We start from the raw sequence: 27,051 nt of genomic DNA on the forward strand, positions 1-27,051 counted from the left end.
TAAAAATTATCCCGAATCTTCTAAATTAATCCTTTATAAACTTTTATATTTTTTAATCTTTTAATAATTAGTAGATATCGTGACCGTATTATTATTTAATTATAATAAAGTAGGATTATCGTCGGCCGTAGCCTTTATTTATAATATAAAGTTCCGGGGTAATCCTATAGTAATAAGATACTTTTTATAAAAGGCCTATAAAGCTATTAGTATATAGTAGAAGCTTTTTATATCGTACTATATCGGATCCTTATTATACCCTTTTTAATTGGTTTAGTACTATAATTTATTATTCCTTACCCGTAACTTAACTACTTATAATATCTTATATTCTAATTTATTAATATTGTAATATACTGGTAACAGGGGTTTTTAATACTACTTAAGTAAAGGGTTATTAACGGCTTTTTAGAGTTTATTTAGGTAAAAAACGGGGTATATTCTATTATCTATAAATAGTTCTATAATCTATATACCCCTTAGGTTAGTACCGGTAATCGGCTATAGGCTAGCCTAAGGCTATTATAACTTATTTATATCCGTCGTTTTTTAATAGGATATATTTATAAATACCCTATTACTAATTTTAAAATTATTTAGCCATTAGTAATAATTAGTATACTTTTAATATCGTACTTAAATAATCTCTATATTCCTTTTAGTAATCTTTTAAGCTTTATAAATACTCTAGGCTATATATTAAATATCGTTATAGTTTAGCTTCTTTTTAACTATATTAAAATATTAGGTTCTAACCGTTTAGTTAAAAAATAAGTAAGGCTAATACTCGAACTTAACCTTATAAAACGATAACCTTATAGTTTTACTAAACTAGGCCGTATAAGTAAAATCAATTATAGGGAGCATATTATTTTAATTATCTTAATAATAATTAATTAAAGGCCGTAGGTATTAAAGGATATACTAGTTTAGGATCTTAATTTATTTATCTATTTACGGATAATTTACTATCGATAATTATAGTTTAATACCATAAAGCTTATATAATTCCCCTTAGAAATCTAAAATAAACTAGGGGTTACGGTCTAAAATAATAATCTTTAATAATCCGAAAATTAATAATACTTTTTTATAAAATATTTTACTTATATCCTATACCGTAATAATTTTATAGTAAAGTACCAAGATAGCTCTTTTACCTAGCCTATCTATTATTACTTATATTCAGTTGTAGCCCTTTTAATTGGGGGGTATTATTATAAAATTTATTAAAATATATTGCTATAAGTAGTTAGGGACCGGTAAGGGCCTTAGCTTCCCCGGGGCCTTATCGTAGGGTTTTTAAAAGTAACGATATATATAATAATTTCTAATATACTAGTACATATCCGCTATTAATCCCGGCTAGTAATATTATTATTTAATTATTTTAATTATTTTATTACGCCTTAAATAAATAAGGAGTTTTTACTTATAGACCTTATAGATAATTATAATATAAAGGTTTTTTTTTAAAAAACGATAAACTTGCCGTTTATTATTAAAAATCCGTCGTTTTAAATCTTTTAGTACTTATAGCCTTTATTTACTAAAGTATATATCGGGGCTAGTAACGCCGTTATAGGGTCTTAATTTAGCTTCAACACCTTTTTAATTAATAGGTACCTTTAAAACTTATTTTCTAGTATTAGCGCCCTAATAGCGAGCTTAGGTTATTAAGTCGCTACCTTTAATAATATTTATAACTCGGTAATTATATTTAATAATAGTAATTCTAGTAATAATAAGACTTAAATATAGTTAGCCTCTTTTAAGGCTTATTACGTCTTAATATCTTTTATCTTTTTTAATAATATATTAGTTAGTATATTCTCCCATCTTAACTAATAATAAATCTAAAAATTAAAATCTGTTAGGGTACCGGCCTAATAGGCTTAATAGAGGTTTAAAAAGCGCTTTATTATAAAAAAAATAGTTAATAATTTATAATAATATTAAATTTTTAATAATAACTTATTAGGTCTATATGCTAGTCCTTTAAGTAGATTATTATTATTAATATTTTTTTATTATAAATAATATAATTTAGCTCTATACCGTTTATAATTTTTAAATAAAATATAATAGGGTATTATAAACCGTCGTTTTTTTATTATTAAACTAGGGTACCGGTATATATTAAATTTAAAATATCGGTCTTAAAGTATATAGGTAGCTCTAGTTTAAAATAACGGAATATAAATACTACTATAAAGGCTAACTTTAGTACTTTAAACGTATTATTATAATCTATATCAAACCGGAAAGCTATACCTTTATTAATTAACTTTATTAATAGCCTAGTTAAGCGTTTATAATTTTTTATAAACCTTTTATAAAAGTTATAGAACCTGAGGAAAAATTAGATCCCTTTTAATAATATTAATAGCTTTTAACTACGTATTATAAAGACTTTATCTTTATCCGGCTATATACCTTTTATAATAATTACGAACTTAAAATATTTTGTATTAATAATATTAAATTTGAATTTTTTCAATATTTACTTATAGACCTACTTTTTATAACCGGTCTAGTATTTTTAAAATATATTTATATTATTATAAAGATTATTAAAAAAGATTAAGATATTATCTATATATACGGTATAAAAGTCGTTTAGGTACTTTATTAATATGTTATTTATATATTTTTAATACATTACTAGCTTATTATAAAGGTTAAAGGGTAGTACTTTATATTTATATATTTTATAATAAATATAGAATATTATAAGGTTTTTTAAAGTAAGGTTAAGGCGGATATAGTAAAAAGCTTATTCAATATTTTGTTTTATAAAAACCTTAGTTCGATTTAACCGTAATAGCGTCTTATTAATAAAGGATAGTAAGTACCGGTCCTTTTTTATAAGTTCGTTTAGCTTTTTAAAGTCGATATAGAATTATAGGTTATTATTATATTTTTTAATAAATAGTATTAGCGATATAAAGGGTATATTATTAGGCTTAATAAATCCCTTATAAAGGTGTTTAAAAGGTAGGCTTTAATTACTTTTAGCTTGGGTATTAATTATTTATAAAGGGGGTAATAAATAAGCTTTTCTTGGCCTCCCTTTATAAGCTCTATTTTATAATTATAATTATGGTATAGCGCTAGTATATTATTTATTGCTTTATTAAATACGTCCGTTTAAAGCTTTAGTATTTTTAAAAGCTTTATAGTAATAAGGTCTCGGGTTTTTTAATTATTACCTTTTAAGGGGTCCTTTTTTCTATATTTATTTTTAATTATATAGTCTAGTTTATATAGTAATATAAAGCCTAGTTTTATATTTTCCTATTTTAAATTAATTTTAAATGCCGGGGCGCTAATAAAGGCGAGGTTTATAATATTATTTCCCCCTTTTTATTAAGTACCGGTCTTTATATACTTTTTTTTTACCGGGGGCTTTATATATATATTAGTAAATATACGATCTATCTTTCTAATATTCTTTATATTATTAGAATATTATATATATCGGTCCTTTATTTTTATAGACCGGTAGAATATTTTAACGGGCTTAGGCGCTGCCCGCCTTTTTTATAATTATACGTTATACCGAGCTATATCTATCTCAAATATCTCTTACTATTACTCAGTATCGATTTAATATTAAATATTAATAATTTCGGGGGCATATAGGTCCTTTATATCTTTAATAATAATAGAGGGGGTATCTTATAGCGATAGGTCCTCGGGCTATATAAAGCGTTTATAACAGATATTAAAATTAACGTTATAATATTTAAACTACTTCTTTCTAAAAATTAAATCGTAACGCCCCGTATTTAATTAAAGAAAGGGTATCTTTAAAAGGACCCGCCGGTCGATATATAAATTAATAATCTATATTATATTGATATCTTTTAATCGTTTATTATTAAATCCGGTAATAAAAATAAAATATAATAATTTACTAAATAGGGCTACGTAAAAGTCTTATAATAATAAGGTTACGTAGTTATTTATAAATCCGTACTTATTAACTCCTATATTAAATAAGGCTTTTAAATAAATTCTATATTTATTAAATATTTTTATAAATTCGATCTTTAAAGGCTACTCTTTCATAAGATTTTATAAATTTATTAAATAAATTATTAATTTTCTATTTTTTTTTATATTTATCCTCTCGCTAAAAGATTATTTATATTAAAGGGTTTAATTTTTTAACTTCGAGGTTTATTATTTATTAAAGTTTATAGTATTTATAGCGGTTATTATAGCGGACGGTTTTTTAAAATAGTCCTAGGAAATATAGCTAGATTCTCTATAAATAAAATAAGTACCGCTATCTTTTAACTTTTAATATAGCGCTTTAAAAATAATCTTATAATTAATAATTCTTTTATAAATACTTTATTTAATAATATTATTTCTTTAACTTTTAATAAGGATAATATAAATAAGTATATTATTCTTTAGGGTCCTATCGTAAATAAATAGGGGCTATATAATATTAATAAGCTAAGTGATATACTCGATATATTTTTAAAAGGTAGTATCTTTATTTAAGTATTTAGAGATAGCTTAGTTCTAGAGGTAAATAAAGAGCTTATTATAAAAACGGTATTTTTATTAAGATTTAAAGAGCTTATTAATATAAATAAATTTAATAAATATAAAGCGCTTTTAATAAACGTCTTTAAAAATAATAAAGAGAGTATTTAGTTTTTAACTAGTATCGTTTATAGTAGTAAGGCTAATATAGGTAGATTTAAGCTTATATAAAAACTAATCTATTATAATAAATTCGTTAAAGGCTAGTATAAGATAGATAAATTTAGCTATTATATTACTAATCTTATTAATAATATGCTTTAAACGGTAGCTATTAATATTAAAATTTGCATTTTTAAAGCGCTTTATAATATATTAGAGCTAATAAAGGAACTTTAGGCCCTTATTATTATTATTATTTATAAAGGTAAGGATATTAAGTATTTTATTTAATCTTTAAAAGGGTTAATAAATTAAGATAAGGGTAGCTTTATGGCTACCTTAGATTTTAAATTAAGTAAGGCGTTATTTTAAAGTGCGGTAGGTATTAATACCGTTATTATTAATATTAACGTTGATTTAAGAGCTATTTTTTAATTACTCGATACGCTCGTTTAATATAATGTTAATATTAAGTACTTTATTTAGAGCTTTTTTAATAATTTATAGCTCTTTAGCCGTAGTATATAAAATCTCGATATTCTTTTTAATTATTTTATAGAGGCGCTCGGTATTATTATTTAGCTAGCCGATTATAAAGGCTAGTACTTATTTTAATTAATATTAAATAATATATATCTTTAACTAGTTCTTCACCTATTTATATAAAATAACGCCCTTATTTTAGCTATAAAGGTCTTAAATAAGCTCAAAATTAATATTATAATATTTAATAATATTAAAAAGTCCCTTGTTATAAATTTAAATTAAAGATACGAGCTTATTAATAATATAGTAAAGGTAAATAAAGCGGTCGTTTTATAAAATAAAGGATAGAAATTATTCTAAAAGCTATTTTATAAAATCGACTTTAAGGTTAAATATAAGGAGCTCGGTATCGTTATTAGTACCTATAATATTCTAATATTAATTATAAAAATAGCGACTTTATTAAAAACCGTTAATATAAAAGGATATTTATCCCTTATAGCTCTATCTTTAAGCTATAATATTTAATAGAAGGGGTATATATATTTAAAGGGTATCAATTATTTTATACGGGTATTAAGTTGGTTATTATTCGGCTCGTTTTATACGTCTTTTTAATAAAAGTAGCTAATTAATATAGCGGGCTTAATAGGTTAAAATATTATCGTTCTATCGTTAAAGAATAATAGTTTTATAAATAACGTTAAATAATATTATAATAGGGAACTCGAGGTAGGTCTAAACGCTATTATATTAACTTAATAAACGTAACTTAACGTAGAGAAGGAAGAAATAGAATAATAAGTAGATTCTAGTACGTTAGGCTTTTAGGCTTAGCGGTCTAGAGGTTACGTAACCTTTAAAGGGTCTACTAGATATTTAAAGTTCGGGCCTATTAGGGACTAATATTTAATATTATAATATTACCCCTCCTTTTAATACGAGAGGCCCTATTTATAGTATTTAAAAATTATTTTAAATCTTTTATATTAATCCTTTATAAGCTTTTATTTTTTTTTATCTTTTAATAGTTAATAAGTATTATAACCGTATTATTATTTAGTTATAATAAGACGGGATTGTTACCGGTTATAATTTTTATTTATAATATAAGGTTCTAGGATAGTCTTATAGCGGTAAGATATTTTTTAGAAAAGGCCTATAAGGCTATTAACGTATAGCGGAAGCTTTTTATATCGTATTATATTAGATCTTTATTATATTCTTTTTAATTAGCTTAGTATTATAGCTTAACGTTTCTTATTTATAATTTAATTATTTATAATATTTTATATTCCGGTCTATTAATATTATAATATACTAATAGCGGGGGTTCTTAGTATTATTTAGGTAGGGGGTTATTAATAGCCTTTTAAAGCTTATTTAGGTAAAAGATGGGGTATATTTTATTATTTATGGGTAGTCTTATAATTTATATACCCCCTAGGTTAGCGCTAGTAATCGGCTATAAGCTAGCTTAGGGTTATTATAATTTATTTATATCCGTTGTTTTTTAATAGAATATATTTATAAATACTTTATTATTAATTTTAAAATTATTTAGGTATTGGTAGCGGTTAGCGTATTTTTAATATCATATTTAGGCGACCTTTATATTTCTTTTAGCGATTCTTTAAGTTTTATAAATACCTTAGGCTATATGCTAGGTATCGTTACGGTTTAGTTTTTTTTTAATTATATTAAAATATTAGGTTCTAGCTATTTAGTTAAAAGATAGGTAAGGCTAATACCCGAATTTAATTTTATAAAGCGATAGCCTTATAGTTTTATTAGGCTAAGCTATATAAGTAATAATTTTAGTTTTATAATTTTTAAAGTAGCCATTATTATTAAAAAAGTCTTTTTAGTAAGGTTCGAATTATTTGAAGGTTCGTCCTTATAAGAAGGTAGTTACGTATATAATATGCTCGGCTTTACCTCGGAAGTTTATAGTATAGAAGGTTTAATAGGTCTTAATTTAGATTAAGAATCCTTTAAGTTTTCCTATAATTCCGTTAAAGGTAGTTAGAGTATTAAGTTTAAGTTTTTCTTGACCGTCTATAAGGGTTTTAATAATATTAATAGCGGCTCTAAAGGTTCGAACCTTTTAAGTTAGGTTATTAGATTTATTAGTTTTAAATTTTAAGGTAGCTATTATTTTATTTAATATAGATCGTATATATACAATATTTTCGCTATTTTCTTTCTAGATTATAGCTAGGTAAGCGGTATTATTATTAAAGAGTTTAATAAGTTCTTTATTACGTTTAGTACTCTTATTAACGGTATATTTTATTTAGGAATAAATATTCTTATTAAGTACTACGTCCTTATCCGAATTATAGATAACGTCGGGTATTTTGTTATCTTCGATAATAGCTAGTTTTTAAGCTAGGTTCTCTAATTACTTTCCTTTAAAGGAAGGTAGTAGGGGGCGTATTATTAAAAAAAGATATCGTTTTTTATTATTAATTAGTTTTCGAAAAATAAATTTATTAAATAAGAGCTATTAAAGTATTACGGCTAGCTAGTCGTAATAATATAAGTTCGTAGAAGTTTAGGCCGTAAGGACTAAATAATAATAAATAAGGTTATTAAATAATTTTAAAAGAAGTTATATTTTATAAGCCGTAAGGTAAAGCTTTAATAATTAATAATAATTTTATTAAAAGGTTTTTAATAAAGATAGTTAAAAGTGATTATAAAATCTAATATAAAGTTAATAATTAAAGAAGCTATAGAAAGTCTATCTTTAAGCCCGGCTTAAGTCTATATTATATATAAGTCTTGATCTTAAATATATTTTTTATCCTATATTATTTATAATTATTCGATTATTTATTAAACGATCGTCCGTCCTACTTATTTACGAACGTCCGTCTTATTTATTTATAAACGTCCGTCTTATTTATTTATAAATGTCCGTTTTTTATTTTATTGTGTAATTATAGTTACGTAATTTGTTTATAGTTCTTTTATTCCGAGGGGGGTCTTTCTGAGTCCGTACTTATATATATATGGTGTAGTAGCTGCTGCGGTCCTGTGGGGCAGGACCCTGGCTTCGCTATACGTGTTAGGTCGTAATACCCTAGCGTTATAGATATCTCGTTAGGTAAATAAGGACTTTAGGAACTACTCCTGGATAATAATACGTATATCGCAAGCCTAAATCCTAACTCGTCGGCTTATAGTTCTAATGGTATCCTGAACTGCCTAGGTAAACTTGCGATATAAAGGGTATATAAAGGCTTTAAGGCTAGGGCTATAATTATGCTGATTATATTAAGGGTCTAGATAATAATATAAGAGCTACTTGCCTTCCTCTTAGGCCTCGGTAATAACTTACTATTTATAACCGTATTTACAAGACTTATGCTATTGAATATTAATATCTTATATAGGCCTAGGCTTGCTAAACCGATTATATTAAAAGGTGTATTAAATAACTTTACCTCGAGCTTTATACTTATTCCGCTTTATAATACTAAATCTATTAGCTTTAATAAAGGTATTAACTTAGTTAAAAAGGGTATTATAGGTTTACTCTATATTGCTAGGAATTGGTAGGTTAAGGATTTTAGTTATAGAAGGAGACGAGGATCGGTTACTTAGAGTATAGTAGGAAGGTACTGTTCGGAAAGACGCTTTGTTTTAAAAGGAGGATTACTATAGGGGTAAATAGGGTAGTAGGTTGATTTAAGGACCCTATAACTCTTACCATTAATAAACATATTTTTATTATTAGAGGAGCGCCGTTATTAGCTATTGATTAGTCTTAATAACCTATATAATAAGTTAAAAAGTAGTATTAAACTATTTTTTATAGGATAAGAAGGCTATTAAGACTGTTCGTTAGGAGGAGAGGGGCTATACTCTAGAGAAAGTTATAGGAGAGTAGTTTGCTAGGTTTTTATTGTTCTTTTAGGGAAATAGCGAGTAAGGTATAGTATTGGCTTTATATTAAGGTAATTAATTATAAGAGGTTATATTTCTTATAGTAGGCCGGCTAGGAGCTCGGTAATAAGGTCGCGCTATCCTTAAGGATCACTAGCTCTATATAATTAGCTAACGTTAGGGCGATTACTTTCTAAAGAGGGAAATGATAGCGGTTAGCCGGATAATTATAGAAGGCTGTAATTAATTAATAGTCGCTCTTATAAAGGAGGAGGTTTAGTAATAGCCATATTGCTTTATGATTGGCCTTATAGAATATCTCTATACCAAGTTATAAAAGCTATTGTTAGCAAATAGTATAAGTCGAACTTAGAGGCTTAATGATGTAACCTTAGAATAAAGGGAGTAAAAGAACGAAAAGGGTAAAGATACTTTATAGGTATCTAGTAGAATTTGACTGCATTAATAATATTTTTTTAGGCTAATTATAAAGCCGAATAGCGATGCTGGTGTAAGGGCGACGCCGGTGTATTAATTTACGACGCCGGTATATCAATTCCCTTTATTATAATTAGATCTTTATATTAGGCCCTTTTATAATCGTACTTATAAAAACGACGTATTCGTAATTATAGTTATTATTTAATAAAGTTCGAAACCTATCGCTTTTTAATAAAGTGCACATTACGATCGGTAAATAATTAATTTATTATTTTTTTAATATTATAAAACTAGGGAAAAAATAATCAGGAATTTAGGTCGAGAATATATTTAAATAACTTCCTTTTTTAAAAACCGTTAAATTATATAAGTTCGGTATAATATTACGTCGTAACGGTATTCTCTTTAATCGCTAGGTTAATATAACGTAACTAATTAAATAAATCTTAACTATAGCCCGAGCGCTTAACTTTGGGTAACTTTAAATAGCCTAAAAGGTAAACTAAATATTAAATTCTTTATTTTAGCGCATTATAGTAAATTATAAAAAAAAAGCGCCCGATTATATTAAAGTGATATAGTCGTAGTTCTGTATTTTACTTGCTTATTTATTTTACTTGCTTATTATTTACGTTATAACTTAATATAAATAATAATAAATAGGCTAAATAAGAGAGCTATCTTGGTACCTTATTATAAAAGTACTATAGTACGGGATATAAATAAAATATTTTATAAAAAAATACTACTAATTTTCGGACTATTAAAGACTATTACTTCGGACTATAACCTTTAATTTATTTTAGATTTATAAAGGGAATTATATAAACTTTATAGCGTTAAACTATAATTATTAACAATAGACTACTTATAAACGGATAAATAAATTAAGATCCTAAATTAATATATCTTTTAATATTTACGGCCCTTAATTAACTATTATCAAAATAACTAGAATAATATACTCCTTATGATAAATTTTACTATCTTTAGTAAAATAGACTTTAAATAACTTAATAAAGTTATAATAATATCTAAAAACGAAAAAATAGAATCGTCCTATAACTCGGACTATCCTCGTAATATTATATAACGATATATTTAGGTAGAAGTTATTAATAAAGATACTTTTAAAGAAGATAATTTTAATCTTAAAAAGAACTAAGTTATAGAACGACCTAAATAAAAACAAATCCCCCTATTATAAAATAACTAATTCGTCCTCTTTAAAAGAATAAATAATTATATTAGAGATATAAAAACACTATTAATAATTTAGGATAACCCTAAATTGACTTTAACTTATATATAATATAATAATATCTTTTAAGTAGAATACCTAATTAATAATTACTATTACTACTTTTATTAAAAAAACGATAATTAATACTACCTATGACGGTTCACTAATAAATTAATTCTTAAAACCTACTTAAAAGTAGACCTACCCTTTTAGATTATAGATATAAGAAACGATAATATTATTACTTTCTTTCTAGACCCGTACTACCCTATAAAGTACCTTAACGATATTAAAAAGGACTAGAATATATACCGATATAACGAATATAAAATCTATTTTATACCTAAATCGTAAAAATAGCGACTCCTATAAAAAAAGATTTAAAAGGAATAATTAAAAACTAGCTCGTTCTAAGGAAACCTAAATAACCTTATTATTAACTTATAAAATTACCCGCATAACCGATATATTTTAAATACCTAAATTAATATTAAAATATTTAAAAACTATAAGTCGCTTTTTAGAGAAAGAAACCCTACCTAAAAAAAAAAAAAAAACGATATTTAAAATATTATCGATACCCTATACTCTATTATAGAAAGATAAAAGTAAAAGAACTTAAAAAAGAACTATAAATAACTTATTTAAGAAGGATAAGCGCCGGCTCTTAAATAGCTAAAAAATTAAAAATGCTAATTGAGTAAGGATAATAAAAAGCAAAATAAAAAATTAAGTCCCTTATAGTAATTAATATAAACGATTCTGATTATTATATATTAAATATTTATATTTAAGGATATAAGATACGCACTATAATTAATAGCGGCACCTAAGCGAATTATATATTAACTTAAGTAATAAGGAGATTTAAGATTAAATAAAAAATAAAGAGATTATTATACCCTCTCTACATATTCGAAAATAAACCGATCCAGGATAATAACGGATATATATTTTAAAAGACTATGCCCCTTTAAATAAATATTAACGACTAAATAAAATAAATTATCTATAACGTTACGGAAATAAAAACAAATTAAGATATAATTCTAGGAATTATATAATTAAAAAAACATAATCTACGGATAAATTAAAATATAGGCTATCTTTAATAGATAGACCTAGTTACTAAACGACCTAAAAAAAAAAGGGTTTAAACAAGTTTTATGTAATACCTAACGAACAAAAAAGACTAAAATACCTCGCCTATATTTAAAAAATAAAGCCGATTAGGATAATTACGTCTAATATAAATAATTAGGGATCAAATTTACTCTAAACTATACCTAAAGAATACCGGAAATACATAAAACTATTTATTTTAAAAGAAGAATTTACGGGATTTCCGGAATATAGTAGCTAGGATATAGAAATCGAACTTAAAAAAGGGATATAGCCTAAATTCTATTTATTATACTTAATAAACAAATTAGAACGAGAAGAGCTTAATAAATATATTAACGAAAAATTAGAAAAAAGCTATATTAGACTTTCTTTATTTCCCGCCGATATATCATTCTTTTTCGTCCTTAAAGGGAAAAAGGGAAAATTAAGACCTATAATTGATTATAAAGGACTTAATTTAATTACTAAAAGAAACTACTATCTTTTACTCTTTATTATTAAACTTAGAGATTTATTATATAAAGCCTAATAGTTTATTAAGATAAATCTTAAAGAAGCCTTTAATTAAGTATAAATTAAAAAAGGCGACGAATAAAAAACAGCGTTCCGAATACGTAAAGGACTCTTCGAGTACCTAATTATACCCTTTAGACTTACTAACGTACCCGCTATATTTTAAATAATAGTAAACCACGTCTTTAAAGAATATATAAATATCTTTATTATTATTTATATTAACGACGTACTTATCTTTTCCCCGGACTTTAAAATATATAAAGAATATGTCTATAAGGTATTTTAGAAATTTTAGGATGCTAAACTTTATACCGAACCCGAGAAATATAAGTTCTATATCTAAAAGGTTAAATTTCTTAAATACGATATTATATTAGGATAAATATATATATAACTATTAAAAGTAAAAATAGTTAGGGACTAGCCTATACCCTAGAACGTTAAGGATATATAAGTCTTTTTAAGATTTATTAATTTTTATTAATAATTCTTTAAAAACTATATTAATATAATTAAACCTCTTAATAACCTAACTAGAAAGGAAATGCTATTTATTTAGGACTTAAATTATAAAAAAATATTTATTAAAATTAAGGATATAGTTATCTCTAAACTAGTAATTATAATCTTTAATCTAAAACGACCCTTTAAAGTTAAGACCGATACTTCGGACTTTATTATAGGAGCAGTTTTAAGTCAATAAGATAAATAAAAAAAAACTTTACCTTTATATATTCTATTTAAAAGCATTTCACGGATTAAAATTAAACTAATAGATCTATAATAAGGAACTAATAGTTATAATCGAAGTATTTCGAAAATAAAAACTATAGTTATTAAAAACTAAGTATAAAGTTATAGTCTATATGGACTATAAGAACCTTATTAACTTTATAATAAATAGAAATCTAAATAAATAGTAGATTAGATAGACTAAATTCCTTTTAGAGTTTAATTTCCGGATTATTTATTAAAAAAGATTAAAAAATAATAGAATAGACGCTCTTAATAAAAGATCGGACTATAAAGTTACGGTCCTTAAAGAAATATAGGTTATCCTTAAATTTAATAATAAAGGCGACCTTATACCTACTACTAAACTCCTTATGATAGCTAGGAAGGTCAATACTAGCACGACTAGAAAAATAACCCCTAAGCTTATTATAGAAATCTATAGTACTAGGGCATACGGCCACTAAGGTATTATAAAGATATAGAAACGTATTAGATAATATTACGACAAATCTACAATATAAGTAGAAGTTATTAACGTAATTAAGGACTATAAAACCTATAGAAAAAGTAAAAATAGCCCTTATAAGCTATATAGAGAGCTATAACTATTACTAATACTAATAGAACTATAGTAATTAATCTCCTAGGACTTTATTATTAAACTCCCTAAATCTAAAGAACTATTTACAAATATATACTACGATAATATCTTAATTATCATTGACTAATTTACTAAATATACCTATTTTATACCCTATAAAAAAGTAAATAATACCGAGGAACTAGTATATACGTTCTTTGAAATAATAATTATAAACCACGGATTACTAAATAAAATCGTTTTTAATAAAAATAAGCTATTTATTACTAAATTCTAGAGATCTTTAATCTCGTAACTCGGTATAGATTATAAATTATTAACGTTATTCTATTTATAAACTGATAGATAAACAGAAAATATTAATTAGATTTTCGAAATATACCTCTACTATTATATAAACTACTAATAAAATAATTAGGTAGAACTTCTATCAATAGCCTAGTTTATATATAATATAGCAATAAGCGAAAGTATAAAGGAATCCTTATTCTAGCTTAATATTAATTACTAACCAACCGCCTATAGAGAACTATATAAAGGACTATTTACTATAAAAATAGTAATAAACGTAAAGAAACTTAACGAGATCTAGGCTAGGGCTATAAAGGACCTCGAGTTTATATAAGAATATATAAAGAAATACGCTAATAAATTAAGGATTAAAAAACTAACCTTTAAAAAAGGAAATAATACCTATTTCCTCTATTAAAATATCAAAATAAAGTAACTAAATAATAAATTAAACTATAAAAAACTGAAACCTTTCGAAATTATCTAGAAAATCTTAAACGTTAATTATAAACTAAGACTCCCCAATACTATAAAATGTTACCCAGTATTCTATATCTTATTTTTAGAACTAGTACCCTAAGGTTTATATATAAATGACCGTATTATTATAAAACTAAACTAACTAAAATACAAAGTCGAACGGATTATTAATTATAAAGTTAGGAACGAAATACGAAAATTCCTAATTAAATAGAAAAACTATAAATATAAAAAAATATATATAAAAACCTATTACGAACCTTTAAAATTCCCGATAATTTTTTAAGGAATACCGAAATTAAAATCGAACCTAGAACTCCCGGCTATTATAGCATCCTAATTAATAACTCTAAAAATACTATTAACCTATACCTCCCATATTACCGAGGAAGTATCTTTAATATCCTTAAGGACCTCTTTAAATACAATATAACTCTTTACGAATACTATCTACTTTTAAAAACGAAGGCGTTCTAATTTAAATAAAGACTTATTTAATTTAATTTAAGCCTTTTAATAAACCTTAGTTTTCTTTTATAATTCCGTAGCCCTCTCCTAAAAACGTAACTCCTCTACTTATTCCTTACGATTAAGGCGATTAGACTCTACTACTAAGTAATTTACTATACCGTTAGCTATAATTAACTAAAACTAAATACAAATACTTACAAATATAAATAGTATCAGTAAAAATATCGTAAGAAATACCTAAATAATAATATATTCCATAGGTCTCGGAATTAAAAAAGACTAGATATTAAATACCTTACGAACGATAATTTAAATAAAGTATTATTTTTATACCTTCGTTAGAAAAACGAATAATATACAATAATTTATAACGAGATATAGCTATCTAAGATTTTGGTTTTTTAATTCGACCTAATATTATATTAGTATATTTTAATAAATATATTTAACGACTCCTTAACTTAAGAATAAACGACCTACTTATAGGCCTAAAGACTAGACTTTTAAAAAGAGGAGCTAATATTACGACCTAATATATATAATAAAACTAAGGTCCTACCTTATAGGACCGTAGCGGCTATTATACTATATATATATAAATACGGACTTAAGAGGACCCCCTTTAAAATAAAAAAATTATAAATAAATTACATAACCACGATTATACAATAAAATAAAGAACGGACACTTATAAATAAATAGGACGGACGTTTATAAATAAATAGGACGGACGTTTATAAATAAATAGGACGGACGACCGTTTAGTAAACGATCAAATAATTATAAATAGCATAAAATAAAGGATATATTTAAAATTAAGACTTATATATAATATAGACTTAAATCGGGCTTAAAAATAGACTTTCTATAACTTCTTTAGCTATTAACTTCGTATTAGATTTTACGATCACTTTTAACTATCTTTACTAAGAACCTTTTAATAAGATTACTATTAATTACTAAAGTTTTACCTTATAGCTTATAAGATATAACTTCCCTTAAAGTTATTTAATAACCTTATTTACTATTATTTAGTCCTTACGGCCTGAACTTCTACGAACTTACCTCACTACGACTAGCTAGCCATAATAAGGGAATACCGTTATAACGTAATATTATACCGAACTCGCATAATTTAATAGTTTTTTAAAAAAAAAACTATTTAAATATATCCTCGATTTAGATTCCCGATTATTTCCTCCCCGGCTTTATAATATTAAGAAAATAATAAATTAATTATTTATTAACTATAATATACTCTCTATTAAGAAGTAATAGGTTTTAAATTTTATTAAATGATAATTATAGTTATAAATATATCGTTTTTATAAATATAATTATAAAAGGGCTTAATATAAAGATCTAATTATAATAAATATATAGTTCTTATTTATAACGAATATAATTATGAAATATAGTATTATAGATTTAGATATTTATAATTTTAATAAAACTAGCTTTATAATAAACTAGATCTTAACCAATATAATCGTAATTAATACCGAAAGGTATTTAAATATAAAATTAATATAACTTAATAATCGTAAATAGGTTATAGTTATTTAGGCTATTAATTTATTAGGTTATAACGTCTTATTATATATTATCGTTACGGGCTAGTATTATTTCTTTACTTAATATATAGAATCTAGTCTCTTATATAATTAGGTTATTATAATATTGAAAAATAGATAAATAATAAATAAAAGAGGTTTAGATTAGGCTTAGTACTTTAAACGGTATATAAAATTATATAAAAAAGGTTAACGTATATGATAAGTAAGTAGGCTAGATAAGCGAGTGGGCCACCCAACTACGACTACATAATATAAAGGTATAAATATCAATAACCGCCTTATTTATTCAATCTAAACTATTCAGAGTCCTCTTCCTTAAACATTTCCTTATTAAATTAACATATTCGCATATTATAACTAGTATTCCCGTAGACGCTATATTATCGTTAACCCGTCTTAGTCCTTAATTGGTAACTATTATTCCGGCATATTTCCTCCTTTATCTAGGCTATAACCTTTCTCTATAATTAAAGGTCCTCTCCCTTAGCTATAATAAGACTTCCTCCTTATTAAAGACGGTTTTTTTTTAGCTCTTTAGTATTAATTAAATAGGTTATTCTCCTCTTAAAAAATCTAGTTCTCGGATCTTAATAAGGCAATCTAGTATATAAACCTATAAGCCCTCTTAAATAGATACTCTATAGCTTCGATAATTAAAGTTAGAGAGCTATTTTAATAACGGGTAATTCTATTTTTAATAAATTATAACTATAAAGACGCCTCGGTTAGGTTATTTAGTATTTAAAAAGTCTATACTAGGGGTATTATCGGGAGGGATCGTAGAGGTATTAGAGTATATAACTTTACATTAAGCTTTAAAAGCATACTCTCTATATTTAAAAATATAAACTTTACCTCTTTAAATCCTCCCTAGATATTTTTTTTTATAATCGTTTACGTAAAAGCCCTATAAAACGTTAGGAAAAAATCCTTTTTAGTAATATACGTATTACCCCGACGTATTTTATCTTTAATTTCTCGACCGTATACCGTTTTAAAAGGCCTAAAATATCTAATATTTAAGGGCTAAAGTAGATAAAACGAATAAGCCGGTATATATAGGGTAATAATATTATTCTCTTTATAAAAAAGCTTAAAATCCATAAAGTAATAATTTTTATATCCGTCGACGATAAGGAGGTAATATTAACTCTTTCTATACGGTTTTATATACCGTTTAAAATACCGAGCCTAATCTAGGCCTCTTTTATTTATTATCTATCTATTTTTAAACGTTATAATAACCTAATTATATAAGAGACTAGATTTAGTATATTAGGTAAAGAGGTAATATTAGCCTATAACGATAATATACGGCGGAATATTATAACCCGACGAGCTAAGAGCCTGAATAACTATAACCTATTTACGATTACTAAGCTATATTATTTTTATATTTAAATGCCTTTCGGTATTAGTCACGATTATACCGGTTAAGATCTGGCTTATTATAAAGCTAATCTTGTTAAAGTTATAGATATCTAAGTTTATAATACTATACTTTACGATTATGTTCGTTATAAGTAAAAACTATGCGTTTATCATATCTAGATCTTCGTATTAGGCCCTTTTATAATTATACTTATAAAAACAACGTATTTATAATTATAATTATCGCTTTATAAAGTTAAAAGCCTATCGCTTCCTAATATAAGGCGCATTACGATTAGTAAGTAATTAATTTGCTATTTCTTTAATACTATAAAGATGGGGAAAAAAAGATCTAGCATTTAGGTCGAGAATATATTTAATTAGCTTCTTTTTTTTTAGCAGCATCAAATTCCGTAAATTAAATATACTATTATATTATAATAACGTTCCCTCTAATCTACGGCTTAAAGTAACGTAACTAATATTATAAATCTTTACTGCGGCCCGAATATTAAGGTTTCGGTCTTTTTAAATAGCCTAAACCGCTAAGTTTAATTAAGTATCTTTAATATATACTGTTATCGTTTTTGATAGAGAAATGCGTATTATAATAATATAGGTGGCACTATAGCGGTTAGGTAGCCTACTCGCTTGTCTAGCCCACTCGCTTATTATGTACGTTAATATTATTTCTTTATTATTGACGGATATAAAAGTTATTATTTTATAAATTTTAAGCTTTTTTATAAGGAGAATAATATTATTACCTTATATATACCGGCTTATTCGTTTTATTTATTCTAGCTTTTAAATATTAGATATTTTAGGCCTTTAAAACGGTATATAGTTAAGAAATTAAGGATAAGATATGTTAGGATAATATATATATTATTAAAGAGGACTTTTGTTTGGTATTTTATAAGGCTTTTATATAAATAATTATAAAGAAAAATATTTAAGGAGGATTTAAAAGGATGAAGCTTATACTTTTAAATATAAAAAGTATACTTTTAAAGCTTAATATAAAGTTATATATTCCGACGCTTTTAAAAGAAATTTTAATAATACCCCCGGTATAGACTTTTTAAATACTAAATAACCTAACCGAAGTATCTTTATAATTATAATTTATTAAAAATAAAATTGCCTATTATTAAAATAGTTCTTTAATTTTAATTATCGAAATTATAGAGTATTTATTTAAAGGGGTTTATAGGTTTATATATTAGATCGTTTTATTAAGATCCGAAAACTAGATCCTTTAAAAGGAAAATAATCTATTTAGTCGATATTAAAAGGCTAAAAAAATATGTTTTAAATAAAGAAAAAGCTTAATTATAGTTAAGGGAGAGGACCTTTAAATATAGAGAAAGGTTATAGTCTAGATTAAAGAGGAAATATACTAAAATAATAGTTATTAACTAAAGACTAAAATAAATTAATAGCGCTATAATATTTATAGGAATATTAAATATAATATGTAAACGTATTAATTTAATAAAAAAATATCTAAAGATAAGGATCCTAAATAGTTTTATTAAATTAATAAGGTAGGTGTTAAGATTTATTGCTTTATATAATATGGTTGCGGTTCTATATTTCACTTGCTTATCTATTTCACTTGCTTATTATATACGTTATATTAAATTAAAATAATCTAATATGATTTAAGGTCTAAACGAATATTTTAGATTAAAATAGTCTAGAACGACTTAAAGAATAAAAGATATATTTAAGGATAAGATTTATATATAAGATAGACTTAAGCTAGACTTAAAGATAGATTTTCTATAATTTCTTTAATAATTAATTTAATATTAGATCTTATAATCGCTTTTAACTTTTTTTATTAAGAACCTTTTTAATAAGATTATAATTAATTACCGAAGCCTTAACGTACATGATAAGCGAGTGGGCCAGATAAGCGAGTGGGCTACCTAACCGCTATAGTGCTACCTACATCATTATAACACGCATTTCTCTATCAAAAACGATGATAGTACATATCAAAGATATTCAATTAAACTTAGCGGTTCAGGCTATCCAAAAAGACCGAAACCTTAGTATTCGGGCCGCAGCAAAGATCTATAATATCAGTCGCGTTACCTTAGGCCGTAGATTAGAGGGAACGTTGTTACGACGTAATAATATACCTAACTCACGGAATTTAACGCTACTAGAAGAGAAGAAGCTAATTAAGTATATTCTCGACCTAGATGCCAGATCTTTTCCTCCCCGTCTTCGTGGTATTAAAGAAATAGCGAATCGATTACTTACAGATCATAACGCGCCCTATATTAGGAAGCGATGGGCTTCGAACTTCGTAAAACGACAACCATAGTTATAAACGCATCGTTTTTACAAATACGACTATAAGAGGGCCTAATACGAAGATCTAGTCGCGATAAACGTATAGTTCTCGCTTATAGCGAACACAATCGTAAAATACAATATCGTAGACTTAGATATCTACAACTTTAACAAGACTAGCTTTATAATAGGCCAGATCTCAACCGGCATAGTCGTAACTAGTACCAAAAGGCGTTCAAACACAAAAATAATACAGCCTAGCAATCGTAAATAGGTTATAGTTATTTAGGCCATTAGCTCGTCGGGTTACAGCGTTCCGCCGTATATTATTATTACGGGCCAGTATCACCTCTCTACCTAATATACGGAATCTAGTCTCCTATACGATTAGGTTATTACAACGTCTAAAAATAGATAAATAATAAATAAAAGAGGCCTAGATTAAGCTCGGCACTTTAAACGGCATATAAGACCGCGTAAAAAGGGTCAATATCGCCTCCTTATCGTCGACGGACATAAAAGTCATTACTTTACGGATTTTAAGCTTTTTTATAAGGAGAACAATATTATTACCCTATATATACCGGCTTATTCGTCTCATCTACTCCAGCCCTTAGATGTTAGATATTTTAGGCCTCTTAAAACGGCATATAGTTAAGAAATTAAGGATAAGATATATCGGGGTAATACATATATTATTAAGGAGGACTTCTTCCCGGTATTTTATAAGGCTTTTACGTAAGCGATAATTAAAAAAAACATCTAGGGAGGATTTAGAGGGGCAGGGCTTATACCTTTGAGTGCAGAGAGTATACTCTTAAAGCTTGACGTGAAGTTATATACTCCGATGCCTCTAGGATCCCTCCCGATAACACCCCCGGTATAGACTTCTCAAATACTAAATAACCTAACTAAGGCGTCTTTGTAGTTACAACTTATTAAAAATAAAATCGCCCGTTATTAAAATAGCTCCCTAACTTCAATTATTAAAGCTATAGAGCATCTATTTAAAGGGGCTCGTAGGTTTATATACTAGATCGCCTTATTAAGATCCGAGAACCAGATCCTTTAAGAGGAAAATAACCTACTTAATCGACGCTAGAGAGCTAAAAAAAACCGTCTCTAATAAGGAGGAAGTCTCACTATAGCTAAGGGAGAGGACCTTTAGTCGTAGAGAGAGGCTATAGCCTAGGTAGAGGAGGAAACGCGCCGGAGTAATGGTCACTGACCGAGGACTAAGACGGGCCAATAACGATATAGCGTCTACGGGAATACTAATCATAATATACGAACATATCAATTTAATAAGGAAATGTCTAAAGAAGAGGACTTTGAATATTTTGGATTGAATAAATAAGGCGGTTGTTAATATTTACACCTTTATGTCATGTGGTCGTAGTTGGGTGGCCCACTCGCTTGTCTAGCCCACTCATTTATCATGTACGTTATTTATTTTATGATTTATAAATATAGCTTTAGCGAAGCTATCTATAATTATAATACGTTATTCTTTAATATTATAGCCTTAACTTCTATAAACATACTCACTATGACTGGCTGGCCGTAATACAGACCTAGCCTAATATATAGATAAACGCTTATATATTAAATAATAAAAAGCGATATACCGATATAAAGCGAAGTAGCTATAATTAGGGTCGGTGAGATGCCTAGGACTATTGCGCTTTTATTGGTGCGCCATCTTTATGGATATATATTTGTTTATATACCGTGCCGCGCTGGTATTTTAGTAAATAATATATCGGACTTTGTATACGGACTACCACTATGCCGCTTTTTTTTTATAGATAAACGCACTAAGAACGGAAGCACTAATGCTAGATCCACTCAATGATGTCACGATTTATGGCACACAGCAATGGGCATACGGAGTGTGGTAAAGTGGCTTAACATATTAAAGTAGAAATAGACAACTGAAAAAGGTCTACATATAGGATGTATGTGATATACACGTGATACAGCACGTGACAGGCGCTTTATGGATTGCGGTTCTATCCCTATTGCGTGACAACAAGCGAGCCTCACTTCTTTCCCGTCCAGCAGGACATCCGCCTCAACCAGGCATGCCAGCATACTCTACCGTTGCCACTGGAAGGACTGTTCATTGAGTACCAGCGACACGGGCCTCGCTGAGTAAGTGCAGATGACGTTCGGGCCTTTTCATCGCGCTAGCAAACTCCGTGCTCACACTTCTCTACCGAGCACGCCCGGCGGCACAGAAAGTGTCCGAAAGTTGAATGCATATAAAACTTCACGGAGAGAAAGAGAAACGAAGACATGTCTGGAAGATGCATAGAAAGTGGGCGCAGTTGGTGGGATATCCTACGATTAGTGGGATTTGCGACCAGTGTCGCGAGACATTCCGTTGGGATAACCACGTGATTCGCCATAAGAGAAGAAGACACTAATACGGGACGGGGCACCAGTCAAACATCGATGCTGCTGCCCATGTCTATTTGCTGAGCCCGTCCAAAGCATACATGGTGATTCAACATTTTTAGCTACTTTGGCAGAAAAATCTGAACGTATGCAATATGCTCTCAGCACAACAAAGGGTCTTGCCCAGCCCTATCCAAAACGAGCGATACAGTATCGCTATCCATCCTAAAGTTTCGCACCGAGATTGCAGTCCATCGCTCAGCTACATATTCCAAGTGTTGCCTATCGAGTGAGAAAGAATAGCTGAAGGGATCTATCAACGGCTTAGTTCTGCCCAGATCATCCGATTACATGATTCAACTTCCCGAGGGGCTCGTTGTGTGGAATAACGATTGCCTATGTCTCAAGCTACCGAACGTCGCCTGTCATCCATGTCTGCTGGTTGTACAGACTGACCACCGGATCGTCCATCGCCCAGAGCCGATCGTGTCAGGCTACAAAGGGGCGAGCAACGTTGACGTGAAGCACCAAGCTCGTGGGGTCAATGATGATGCTCAATGGCAAGAGATTGGTTCATCCGCCGATGACAAGCCGGTAGGGCTGCGAGACTCCCAGATGACAACCCAGTCATGCCCAACTGACTGTTTGCGGGAGCGAAGGAGGGCGTACGGAGTAACGAGGTGCTGGTGTATCACGACACTTGGGAGAGGGCTTGCTCTTTCGTTGCACGCCGAAAGGGAGAGTTTGTGCAGATATCGATTTCTCTAGCAAGTTCCAAAGGCAGAACACCAAAACCGAAAGGCGATAGGCAGGCGAACCGCGGAACCCGCTTCATCGAAAAGCCGACTCGGACACCGCAAGGACTCTTGCGTCGGATGAACAGCCGGAAGCCGCGTGGCTGAACACGCCAGACACCGACTGAGTCCGGCACTGCGTCCCGAGCAGGTCAACCATCCCAACGAAGACAGGGCTGAGGGCACTGGCCTTAGCCTGGAACGGCAGGAATTGCAACAGTGATTGGCAGCGGTGGTAGAGGCCGCAAACCTTGATGGCTTCTAGTAGTTGGGCACTTTTGAGGCAAACAAGTGGCTAAAGCCCAAAGTCCTGCTTTTTCAAGTTCGTTTTATCTCCTAAATGCTTGGTCAACCTACAAGCATTGTTTCATTACCCAGCTTGTGGGCCAAGTGCGGCAATTTCCTCTATCCTCAAGTTACCAAGCTAAGTTGAGGTAGATATCGCCCCTTTGAAATTTGACATCAAGTGATTTCTGGGAAGAACGCACGGGCTAAGAAGTACGTCTTCGCAATGAATAACAGCATAATGCCCCACAAAGGATTGACCAGTCGGCTAATCTGTCAAAAGACTCTCCAATGAAAGGGTAAGGCTCCTGTGGAGCCGGACTCAAAATAGGAGGATGCCCGCGATGTGGAATCTTATATGGGGCACGAACGCGGATGATTCAGGCACCCACCCCCACGGGGGCTACGCCATGTTATGTGGGGCACCAAATGACATCCAGCATTGGCCCAAGCCATCTCGTGAATTGTTGATGTTGCTGCGGCTTTATCCCGCTCATCCCCTCATCGAATTGGAAAACCAATTGTAACACGCGGCTGCGGCACAACTACATCTACCCTTGCTCTGACCTGCGCTTTGACGTATGCCGGCTGTTATTTGTCGCCGAAATTACTCAATAATCTGGCTGGGACAGGAGGATCCCATGGTGCTACGCAGCTTTCGACACGTCGGGCTGGTAGGCTCGTGCGGCAAAGACCTTAGCAAGGGCGGGAGGTCGAGCAATTATGCCGAGAGGATGGAAGACGCCTTGGGTATTGACCTGTCGACAGCCTACTGAAGAATGGTAATTCGGTTTGGCTCTCGAAATTGGGTTCTCACAAATAACAATATAATTCCCAGAGGAAAAAGGTAAGATGGCACACGCCAAAGAGTTGTATCCGGGTAGTTGACATTTGCTGAAATTCACTGGGCGCGGGCCTGTATCCGCGGACTTCCACAGCTTCCGCAAAATCCCACTTGCCGCGAGCAGAGGCCTCATTGTATCTAAGACATCAGACTGCATGAAGCGCCGGCCGCGCTTGCCGGAGCAGGACCAGCGATCCGTTCATCTTCCAAGTTTCGCAAAGGGGGCTAATAGCAAGTACTCTCAAGGGCGGCAATCCAAAATAGGTCCAAGGATTAGAAAAAAGAAAAGAGAAAAACCCGAACGCCGGCTCGAGAAAAAGAACCACTTCGTGGCTAATGTGGGGGTTTGTGCGTCTCGGAAACGCACGGCTAAGTCCAAAGTCATGGGAAATCAATCCGTTAGTTCAAGCTGCTAAACCAAATACTCGAACGATTGTATGAGGCATGAAACGCCTCGTTCTCTCGCACCAAGCCCTAGTATGAGAAAGTGAAAGCGATTTCTTGCTGCCCCAGTCCGTAGATCGTATTGACTAGACTAGGGTTTGTATAGTTCCATGGACTGATTGCCAGGCCAAGATCCTCGGAGCACATGTAGACTGCCCCCCCTGCCAGCTTAGACCAACCTGGGATGATTCCCTGTACGGTACGATACTCTATGCTTTTGGGCGTCAACGTTGTCAACTTATCCGGAACAGTGACTCAGAATCCCTTTGATTTATCAAGAGGAATAGAGCACCTGTATATTGTTTGGAAGATTGACACAACGATGACCAAACGGAAAAGCCTCGTCGCCTCTCGCAGCAAGATGGCTTTGTAAATGTTGCGCCGCATGCAATTTGGGTATCTCGATGGCGATAATTGATTTGACCTTGACTGCTTTACCCTACGGAGCTATCAACGTCCAGGGGGTTCCTCATAGCTTGGACATTAGACAAGGATTCGCTAACGATGATACACTGCAGCATGACCAATTGGGTCTGGACAAAGTGAGTCAACCTGCGTCCCGACCGAACATTTCTTACCTACATAACGGAGTCCAAGTGCAGCCGACCACATATCTTTGGACTGTGAGCTTCCCCAAAGCGTTCGTGATATCTGTAAAGTTCGTTACTAGGCGAAGCGCCGAAGCCGAGGCAGCAGAATCAACAATCTTACTCTCTTTTTGCTTGTTGAATCAACTCGCGCAACCAATCTTCCAAAATCCTCCATACAATAATGGAAATACCCGAACTTGTCAGCAACAAGGAGCACTTACGACCCTTCTCCTGTAGCTGGGAGACCTGCAAGAAGGTAATGCTGTCCGAGGCTCGAGTAAAGTCAAGGGCTATAGAACTTCAGACGCAATTTACTCACACACTTTTTCCTAAAGGGATTCAACCGCAAGTCAGATCTGATCAGACACTTCCGAATTCATACCAACGAGCGACCGTATTCATGTCCCACACCCCACTGTACGAGGAGTTTCGTCCAAAGAAGTGCCTTAACTGTCCACCTCCGTACACATACGGGAGAGAAGCCCTATAAGTGCCAGTATCCTGGGTGTTACAAAATATTCGCTGATGTGAGTTATTCAGTTTTTCATCATGGAAACGGGAAACTAGGCTGGTATTCTGACACAAACATTCTCAAGTCTTCTAGCTTTTCGCGTCATCGACGGATACACCTAGGAAGACGCCCGTATACTTGTACCATTGAAACGTGCCATAAAAGGTTGGAGCCAGTTTTCCTCTCTCCAAACGAGGCAGCACTCGAGCTAATCGAGGATCAGTTTCTGCCGTAAATCAGCTTTGATTCGACATTCGAAGACCTACCATGATTCTGGAGAAGGCTTGTATACTTCTTCGAAAGGCCTTGCCATAACTTCGAAATGCGACAGCCATACGACCAGTCCGACCCCGCTGCTGGAAGGTGTCACTAGCTTCACACGAACGACTGAACAGCAACAATCTTCTCTTTGGCGCGCCTATTCTTTTGGGCACACAACGGACCAACTCAATGACATGCATGGAAGCTTTTACAAAGGCCAAGTCGATAACGAATTCGGCTCCCCCGTCCAAACTATAGAGTGTGAATTGCAAGAGTCAAAGGGCTTATATCACAGTTGCGTCTACTCAGCCTTGAACAAAAATTTCATGTATCAACAATTGAGACCCTCTTGGCACCTCTGTCCGTTGCTTCTCCAAGACCCAGAATATTGGGGTAATCCGGCAGTGAAGATGCTTCGGAGTCCAACAGATCTTCCCAGCAACGGTGGAGTCGCTAACAAGAACGGGTATTTGCTTATGCAGGAAGAAGCACTCCCAATAGTTGGGTTTCCTCAAGCTATTAGCACATATGATCCCCAGAATACCCATCAGGGGATGAGATGGTGGGAGAGTCAGATGTGGTTTTAAAATGATATGGAACTTTCTCCCGGTTTTAGCTATTTCATGATGTCAGACTCTTACAGGTTCGCCTGAAATATACATTTGATGATCCGCAAGTAATTCAAAATTGGTTTTCGATAGTTTGCGTCGCTCTTT

The 27,051-nt window shown here is 30.1% G+C and overlaps 2 protein-coding genes across 2 annotated transcripts; one reads left to right on the forward strand and one right to left on the reverse strand.

The window, feature by feature from the left end:
* Positions 1 to 18,202: 18,202 nt before the first annotated feature.
* On the reverse strand, positions 18,203 to 18,415 carry BDP55DRAFT_568276 (uncharacterized protein; the record flags this gene model as incomplete). The annotated part of the gene is given in 2 exon segments (XM_060570664.1): positions 18,203 to 18,323; positions 18,342 to 18,415. Coding segments are annotated over 2 exon segments (195 nt in total), but the record flags the coding sequence as incomplete, so codon positions are not given.
* Positions 18,416 to 25,744: 7,329 nt separating this feature from the next.
* Positions 25,745 to 26,309, forward strand: BDP55DRAFT_568279 (uncharacterized protein; the record flags this gene model as incomplete). Its single annotated transcript, XM_060570666.1, has 3 exons — positions 25,745 to 25,819; positions 25,899 to 26,090; positions 26,160 to 26,309. The coding sequence occupies 3 exons, from the start codon at positions 25,745 to 25,747 to the stop codon at positions 26,307 to 26,309; spliced, it is 417 nt and encodes a 138-aa protein (XP_060421730.1).
* Positions 26,310 to 27,051: the final 742 nt, after the last annotated feature.

The sequence above is a fragment of the Colletotrichum godetiae genome, assembly GCF_030913485.1.
Source record: "Colletotrichum godetiae strain CBS 193.32 chromosome Unknown BDP55scaffold_110, whole genome shotgun sequence".
NCBI lineage: Eukaryota > Fungi > Ascomycota > Sordariomycetes > Glomerellales > Glomerellaceae > Colletotrichum > Colletotrichum godetiae.